At 40.5% G+C, this 9,263-nt stretch overlaps 1 protein-coding gene across 1 annotated transcript; it reads right to left on the bottom strand.

Moving 5' to 3' along the window:
* Nucleotides 1-65: 65 nt before the first annotated feature.
* On the bottom strand, nucleotides 66-9,055 carry si:ch211-197h24.6 (uncharacterized). The gene is made up of 12 exons (XM_012925165.3): nucleotides 8,948-9,055; nucleotides 5,040-5,127; nucleotides 3,514-3,544; nucleotides 2,557-2,634; nucleotides 2,322-2,461; nucleotides 2,119-2,244; nucleotides 1,795-1,840; nucleotides 1,537-1,602; nucleotides 1,084-1,430; nucleotides 879-983; nucleotides 523-613; nucleotides 66-384 (listed from the first exon to the last, which is right to left on the bottom strand). The coding sequence occupies exons 2-12, from the start codon at nucleotides 5,109-5,111 to the stop codon at nucleotides 341-343; spliced, it is 1,146 nt and encodes a 381-aa protein (XP_012780619.1). The 5' UTR covers nucleotides 5,112-5,127; nucleotides 8,948-9,055; the 3' UTR covers nucleotides 66-340.
* Between the last annotated feature and the right edge of the window lie 208 nt (nucleotides 9,056-9,263).

The following is a 9,263-nucleotide window of genomic DNA, read 5'->3' as shown; positions in this document are numbered from 1 at the left end:
CCTAGAGGATCCGTCAGCATCTGGAAATACTTTGATGGGGACATGAAATCAACCACAAACATATCTTTATGTCCATTAATAGCTTTTAATCGCTGTGAAACTTAAACTAAAATGATCAGGTAAAGTTGCTGGATACAACAGCAGACATGTAAATCCTTCCACGTTATAAATCTTGCCATATTATGAAGAAATAAACATAATTAAAACAAGGACAGCAAAAGACTGAAAACCCAGTGCATGAAAATATATATTTTTTTCAAAAGTACATGAAATCAACATCTGGACAATGACCCCTGTGCATGTAGTACAGAAAGATGAGAAGACAGACTTGTTGCATCTCTTATTTGTAATACCTGGGCGGACCGTCATTGTATCGGGATGGACCTGCAAAAAAAGCAAACTATTAATAAGTGGACAGCAAAGAATGATGCCACACACTCCTTTGGAGTCCTTCATTTAACAGTCCTTGATATTTGAGCCATGGATCCGTCATAAAAAGTCTGGGAGAAGGTGCATGTATACCTGAGAGGCCACCTGAGAATCGGTTGCTACTGCTTTGCATTCTAGGGGGTGAAGAGAAGTTTGTGGAACTCAATGATAAGCTGTTGGGCCCCTGAGGAGGAAACAGATGCCACAAAATAAATGTTTTAATCTGAGGGACAAGTGAAACATCTGAAAAAGTAAATCTGGTTTTGCTCATCCTTTCAGAGCAAAGGAAACCTAGTGCACACAGCTGAAATGGTTAAAATTAAATTAGAACTTTAGTACTCAGCTCGCCAAATAAGGTTTGAAGGCTGATCTTTAGTGTTTGGTTTCAAAATTATTTCTAGGATAGATACTGTTAAAAAAAGAAGAAGAAGCAACAACTCAAAACACACCCCTGAAACACTCCTGAGTCGATACTCCATCAGCACATCTGTTAGTTTCTGCGTCACCTTCAGCACCAGCTGGGCATCGCTCTCATTCTCTATCCTGAAAGTATCCTAAAAACACATTTTGTAAAATTACTTTCTGAATATAAATATGAATATAAAAAAAAAAGAAAAAAAGATGCTGACTTTAAACCTATTGTAAGAAACCTACCAGGTATGTGAGCAAAGTATGGGGAAGGCTGCTAGATTCTGGAGCTGCCCCCATTAATCCCGGCCTGTCCATTGGTCTGTCCATCAAGCTACTACCCATCCGGTTGCCCTGGTACTCGCCTGAATACATTTTGTTTGGACGTTCATCCAGCAGTCCACTCCTTCTATAGGTGTCTCTTCCACTACCTGAACCGCGACCCATATTATCCATGAAATTTCCCCGATCCATACCAGAGTCAGAAAAGTCTTCCCTGGAGGAGTAGCCTCCAAAGCCGGACTCCCCAAATTCATCTACGGGATAATCAGGATGAAACTCCCCTGGGAATCTTGATTCAGAGAACCTGGGACCTGTGAGATTCAGGTTTATTACATTTCAGTTCACATATTTTTATTTTAATAGAACAGAGATATTCATGCACACTGAGAAAATTAATGTCAATCACAAAGAACTCGCCAAAGGGTGGCCCCATTTGTCCCATTCCTGGAGCTGGTGAAGGCCCGGCTTTAGGAATAGCAGAGCCTGTGATGGAAGGATGTGTGAAATTAACAACTAATGCGAAATAATGGAAATCTTTTAGTGTTGTTGAATGCTAAGCTAAGCTTTGACCCCAGCTAAGTAGGAAAAATTGTTATTTATTTTTTAAACTGAGAAGCTGATCTTAGTTTTTGAGAACTTAAAAACATTGGATGCAAACAGAGCAGAATAACTTACGTAGTCCTTTAAAAGCAGGAATGTCAAAGGGCTCCCTGAGGATCACCTAAATGTGACAACGGGAACAGAAAATGATCAAATCCAACATATTGTTAAGTGCACCCACCCCTCGAATGTAAACATGGGAGACTTTTAGCCCCATCTGCAATATAAAAGTTTTATGTGGACCAAACAAAGATGAAGTTATCTGGCAGTACCTTGGAGACAGAATTTGAACTTTTGTCTAGTAAGAGAAAAGTAAAAATCCCAGAGCAAACACACCAATTCAGCAGACCAACATTACATATAACATAAAAACTGAACTATCACAGGTGTAGCGCTCACCTTGATTTGTCCCCTCCCCTCCGTCTTTTCAAATTCAGCCGCAGCTTCTTTAATGGATTTTCTGATAGCAGGGTCTTTCACGGCATCTTCCTCCTCATGCGTAATCTTGTCAGGGTGGGTCTTTTTCTGTGTGAAAATCAGAATAAAACAATGCAAATGATTCTGCAACCTCGTGTGCAGACTTTGAAACAGACAACACTCACCATGTATCTATAGCAGTGTTTCCAGCCTTTCACATGGTCAACAATGTCATGCTGCAAGCTGGCCATGGCGCACAGTTTGCACTGGTAGTGTGGAGGGACAGATTTACTGGGGCTGCGGTACTCCCACACATACTGAAGGCCTGCAGACACAATGATTATTGATTATTCACTTCTTTATGCAAGAAGGAGAGGAGGTAAAGTAGATAGATGTGAGGAAAATCCCTACGCTGCTTACCAATCACACAGTCTGTGATACCCTTCAAGATTTTGTTGAGCGAGGGCACAGTATGGATAGAAGATCCTTTGGAGAAAACTGGGAAAACATAATAGTGGTCAGCATTAAGTAGAGGCTGAATTTATAACTAAAACAAGACATATCCTGAAAACTAGTAAAAAACTAATTGCAATTATACTGTACTGTTTCACAACCTGCAATGTTTAATGGACTGGAATTTATTCCAGATTTTACATGGATGGATCAACCCAAACTTCCCATGTGCGCTTGGGAGAAAAAACAAACAAACAAAAAATAACAGGAGCTCTAAGTTAACCCCCATTTAGGCCCAAACTGAGCTGCAGAACAACACATCCCGTGATGCACTGCTTCTCACCGTGCGCAGCCGCAGAGCGGTAACTTCTGTGTTGCATTCACCAAAGCATTCCTTTTGCAAACGCACGATAAAATTAACACATAATTTAAAAACAAAGTCAAGCCAGTGTAACACAGGCAACTGGTAAAAAATTGATATTGCATTCAGCAGTATTAAAAAGAAACAAGTGCATTAAAACTTAATTAGTAACCAGTGCAGATGCATGGTAGCATAAGCCATGTGTCGTGCGCTTTTAAGGATAATGGTGCTGCTCTTCAGTGTAGCAACATCTTAATGAGACTGGGTTGGGTTGTTATTAAAATTATTTAGAAAACGTCCAAAAACCATTCCGAAAACTGGACTTCTAAATAGGAAACTTTTAAGCAGGAAATGTTTTGCGTGAATACTTTTGCAGTGATCTCCAAAGACCAAAACAGTAGACTGCACCACATAAGACTCACCACCCCCATCCTCAAATCTCTGAGGTTGTGAGCCTCACTGAGTGGTGAACATGCCACCACACGTGACATGAAGCATGGAAACCAAGGTCTCAAGCTTCAACTCTCAACACTGGAAGTGGCACCGTGTGTAAAAGGACTTACCTATATCAGCAGAATGCTGCAGCTGCCTTCTCTGTCAGCAGAGGGAATAAACCCACGAGAAGGAGAGAGACACACAGGAAATTAGTGACAGGATGACACTAAGCAGAGGACTGAACTCCTTGTCCAGGTCCGCCACACAACCATTACGTTCTCATCCTCTTTGACGCCTGCATTAAGCAGTGACAGTCACAGGAATGTGTATAAATGGTGTCTAAATCCTCACCAAGTGAGAATGTAGACCAGCAACAATTTGTTACTACAGGGAAGAAACTGGGTTGTTACACCTGCCGCAGTGGCCGCACTGAGGGAGGCTGAGGTCAAGACCTCAGCGATCTGACAATGAAACTGGTAGAAGAGAACATGCTCTTCTACCACCGTGCACTGTGGTCAGTGTGATGTGTTTGAAAGCCCCAAATTTGAGCTTGACAGACAACAGCAAACAGAAACCCTTTGGAAACAACTAAACATACACCCCCTTCAATGATAAGAGTGATGTCAGCTGTGTGAAATATGGAGGTGGTTCCCGTTAGAGGCAGGTGCTGAGGTGGACGCCACTTCATTTGAGGATACCTACTAATAAAGAAAACATATTTCCAAGCATACAACTTTCTTCAAGATAAGCAAAAGGAGATAAGACAGACATAAGCAGCCAAAAATTGAAGACACTGAGTTTAGATTATTGAAGTTAAATATCTAAGCAGAAATGTAAATAATCACTGTAATTCCTGCAGTGATTTACTGTTTTGCAGCTAATTTACATTTTAAGTAACTGCATGTTACTGATAAACACCAGGAGAGTGTGGTTTGGAGATAGAAATCCAGGACTGAGGGTACTCTGCTGTAAAGTACTGACTTCACCAGTGGAGCTTTGTTCACTGGTGGGAGATCATAATTTTTGTAGCAAATAATGAACCTTTGAGTTTTTAACCTCATGCACAGTGGTTGTACAGAACGGTGACGTGTCTACTACCTGCCGTTTAATTGAGCAGTGATGTAACAACGTCTCTTAGGGAAAAACTGGACTGGATATGTCGCCATTGACTTTAAGTCCTCGAGGATTTGAATCAGCAAGTGATCCGTGACTACCACTTTTGAATGTGACAGCGCTCAGTAGTAAAAAATGAGTGGCCTGCCATGTGGTACCGTTTAAGAGAAGCCAGTTTATCTCACTTTAGAATATATTCGGAACACCAACGTGAATAAAACCAGTGTTAAAAACAAACAAACAAAACAACAATTCTTTAAACCACAACAGGTTTGACAGGCCGCAGACGTGAGGCCAGAGCCAGTGAATATTGTCTTCAGTAACAAGACTGCAAATGAAGCAGGCCTGATGGCACAGGAGCAAGCAGGAAGCCCACAAGTTCAGGGCTGCTGCACCCCGGCACTCCATCAGGTACCACAACAGCAAAATTTGGGGAGGATGGGGGGATATTATAGGAAATCCCACATTTTTACTTTAGGTTTTTGATACTGCACACTTGGGCTCATGTGGCACTGAAGTAGAGCCAAGGACTGACACTTACCTTTGGATTCTTCTTTGGATTTGGGGGCCCACTTTGTGGTGGAGGCTGGTTTCCTGAATTCTCATCCTCCATTTCCTCAGCTTTGTCACTACAAGACAAATGATGTCTTATTGCTGGTTATCAAATCATTACACATACTAGAACTAATTGCACAGTTAAAACTAGGGATGCGTGCAACCAGTTGACTAATCGTCGCTGTGTCACTAGTCAACATTAAACATACTCGTTGTTTAATCTAATTGTTCTAAATTAAATTTTTTAAGTGATGCCCAATGCTGCTAAATTGTTATGCAGCCATCTGTCACTAGATGGAGCATCGGTGTTGAAAAATGCCACAAATCTGTTACTCTAGGTCTGATTTTTTGTTAACACTATAATTGTTAATTCTTTTAAAGATGAAAGAATGAGACTCCAGATACAAGTGGCAGAAATGCGCTTTCTCTGAAAAGTGGATGAGCTTTTCTTTAGTGATAGGGTGAGCAAAGTAGAGCTCTGAACTGGGAATTTTAATTTACTAAAAGCTGCTGATCATAGAGGTATGGGACATGGGATTGTAAGAGATCGGATAAATAACTTGGAGCAAGCCCATGCAAGCACTTATATGTGAGAAACAATATTTTAAAGAGGACCAACATGCTATGTAGCAATTTAAAAGGTTATATGATAATTCTTCCAACTATTTCTTGGGAATCAACTGGTACATGGAATCAGCAGCATTGTGAGCTAACTGCAATTGTAACAATTATGTTTTTCTCAGTCCAAAATACACTATATGGACAAAAACATTTCCTAATATACTATAACACCACTGCAAAAGTCAGTTTGTGAAATTTCTTCCCTAATAGATATTCCACAATCGGTGACCATGTAAAGTTACAGAGCAGTATCGCTGAGATGGATAGTGTGTAAAAGCCACCAGTGCTCTGCTGACTCAGTAACTGCAGAGCTCCAAACCTCCTGTGGCATTGACATCAGCATGAAAACATTGCCCAAGGGGCTTCATGGTATAGGTTTTCCATAACTGAAGAGTAGTACCTCCTAATTCAGATCAAGGTAATGGCTCAGTCAAGAGTAAAAATATAGAGCAACCTGATTGCAGCTACTAAAAAACAACCAAACAACTAAAACCTTAACACCGCATGGTCGATGTATTAAATATTTTCACATTCTGCAAGTTGTGGTGACTAGATGCCTGCCCAGAGTTGCACACCCACAACTACTTTTGACCACAAGGTGACTGCACAGGTCTGATAGAAGGAAACCTTTCTGGAAACAGTCACACTCTTATTTGGACTGACAGTAATTACTCTCAGAAAAACTGCTGAAGCTTTACAAATAATTACCATTTAATTTATAAATGCAGACAGATTGGCAACATGTTGCCCATCACTCTGAATGAGTCTGTGTCAATGAGCACAATTCGAGGGTACTCGACATAACTGACTGCAAGCTGGTTGTAGTCTGCTTATATTCTTGTTGGAAAAAAAGGTTGCTGAGTATAAATGTAATAGTTAAATGTGAATTTGTGCCCATGTTTAGGCAGATACACGATTTTCACGATTTCCAACAATTTACCACAGTTAACTGCTGTGTTATAAACAAATTGCATGTAATCAGTAATAATTGACAAAATGAATAGCAATACTTATAGCAGGTTTTAGTGACGCTGTTGTATGTTTATACAATCTCAGTAAAAATTAAATGAAGTGAGATAACTTCATTTTGTTGGATAAAACATACTGACAATCACAATAGTATAAATACTCTACGCGAGCACTCAAAGCTCTTTTACACAACATGCCTCATTCACCCATTCAGCACTTTTTTCTACACCTGCTTTCTGTCCAACATACACACACACATTCAAACTCAAATGAACGCATCTGAGAGCAACTTGGGATTCACCGTCTCATCTGGCATGCAGATTGGAGCAGCCAACCTGAGTAGATGATCTCCTCTACCCTCCTGAGCTACAGCCACCACAAAATATGGTGGCTGCATTAGTACTGTGATAAGATCACGGGGACTTCACAAGGGTGAATACTCAAATCTTGATGTGTTAATCACTCGTCCTCGGATCACACTATATGTTGTAAGATATGTAACGTCTTTTAAAATATGCAAATCTATACTATATTTTAGAGTTTGATAATGTTTATCTGATTGCAAAAAACAAAAAGGAGAATTTATAAATTTATAACATTTTCTCTAAGTTGCGACTTTCTGATCCAGCCAGGTGATTAGCTGTTAAATTTGTTTTGGGAAACGTGCTACACCCCATCTACATGTGCTTTCGAGGACTAGCCATTCAAAACAAAGGGCAGTATTGTTACTACAGACAATACTTTTTAAACGATCTTAGATTTCTTTTTTCAATATTTTAATAACTTTATCAACGAAACAGAACAGCAACAGTACTGGTGAAAACACCACCGTTATTGGACTCATCTCGGACGGGGACGAGTCTGCCTACAGGAGGGAGGTTGAACGTCTGGTGTCCTGGTGCAGCCACAACAACCTGGTGCTGAATGCCCAGAAGACAGTGGAGATTATTGTGGACTTCAGGAAGCACACAGCCCCACTCCCCCCCATCATCCTGACTGACACCCCCATCACCTCTGTGGACTCATTCCGCTTCCTGGGTACCACCATCACCCAAGACCTGAAGTGGGAGCCCACCATCACCTCCGTCATCAAGAAAGCCCAGCAGAGGATGTACTTCCTGAGGCAGCTGAAGAAATTCAACCTGCCAACACGGACGATGATGCAGTTCTACACTGCAATCATCGAGTCCATCCTCACCTCCTCCATCACCGTGTGGTACGCTGGAGCCACTATCAGGGACAAACAGAGACTGCAGCGTGTTGTGTGCTCTGCTGAGAAGGTGATTGGCTGCAGACTCCCATCTTTGCAGGACCTGTACACCTCCAGGACACTGCGGCGTGCAGCTCTGATCTCAGCTGACCCTTCTCACCCTGGACACAGTCTGTTTGACCTGCTACCCTCAGGCAGGAGGCTCCGGTCCATTCGCACCAGAACCTCTCGCCATAAGAACAGTTTCTTCCCCTCTGCTGTTGGACACATGAACAATAACCATATGACTGTACCCGCCACTAACACATGACCCTACGCTGCGTCACTGCATCATTCCATGATTGGCACTGATCACCACCTGCACTCATGTATATATCTTTCAACGTAGCACTCTTAATTCTTATTCTCATGTATATATCTCATGTATATCTCATGCACATATCTTTCCACGTAGCACTTTTAATTCTTATCCCTACTTTTATTTTTTTCCATGTCTATTTAAATGCTATTTATGACACTATGTTTGCACTGAAGCACCGCAGCAATTTCCTAATGTTGTAAACCTGCTCAATATTTGGCAATAAACCCCATTCTGATTCTGATTAGGTAGCAGCGTAGGCGGAAATAAATCTAAGTAATACAAATACAAAAGAAGAAAGGGCCACCTTTAAAAAAAATCTTGTAATATTGAAAACTCAGTTTTAATTATCTTATATTTGTATTTAAGTAATTCATATCTATTTTGCTTATAATTATCATTTGAATGCAGGAACAACAACGAAACAGGGAGTCTCAAAAGTGTTGTCTTTTAGTTAAATATTATCACCAGAAACACAATTTTCTGCAGTATCGCCCAAACAAACTTCAATGCGTCGTAGTTTTATTTAAAAAACAAAAAGATTTAAAGACGTCTCGTTTCTTTAATCATCAAATGTTAGCGCTGTTAGCTGTGGGAGGGCCACAAGCAGAGCCTTAATTTACATAAATTATTTGAAAAGAAAATGTGCCTGTAAGACACATCTTAGCGACCGCAAACGCCACATATGATAGCTATCCACATAACGTAATCAAGTGTATTATATTATCAAACTTACACGAGATAATTAAGTGCAAACCGCGAGTTCCTCCTAGCTCAAGGTGAAAGGAGAATACAATACAAACCGAGCTTCGGGAGAAGATTGTAGTCTGATGAACTCGCCGGTTAAAAAAAACCAAAACCAAAACATGATGTAGCGCTATTTTGTGTCCGCGCTTCACAGAAAGACCTAATCTATTCTCTTAGAGGAAACAAAATGACAATTATTATCATTTATTTGTGCTTTCAATTTTATTATAAACTATTAAGTTAATTGTTCCAAGGCATCTTCGAGGGCAGCTTTTTTTTGGTGCGTTTATTTTATACACCGCATT

This window comes from Maylandia zebra, linkage group LG11 (genome assembly GCF_041146795.1).
Source record: "Maylandia zebra isolate NMK-2024a linkage group LG11, Mzebra_GT3a, whole genome shotgun sequence".
Lineage (NCBI taxonomy): Eukaryota > Metazoa > Chordata > Actinopteri > Cichliformes > Cichlidae > Maylandia > Maylandia zebra.
This window is presented reverse-complemented; position numbering and strand designations above follow the sequence as displayed.

Coding starts and splice junctions, on each gene's coding strand:
- si:ch211-197h24.6 (XM_012925165.3), bottom strand. CDS start 5,111: ATGGAGGATGAGAATTCAGGAAACCAGCCTCCACCACAAAGTGGGCCC. Junction 1,603..1,794: donor TCCTGCTTTTAAAGGACTAC/GTAAGTTATTCT, acceptor CTTCCATCACAG/GCTCTGCTATTCCTAAAGCC. Junction 385..522: donor ATTCTCAGGTGGCCTCTCAG/GTATACATGCAC, acceptor CTTTTTTTGCAG/GTCCATCCCGATACAATGAC.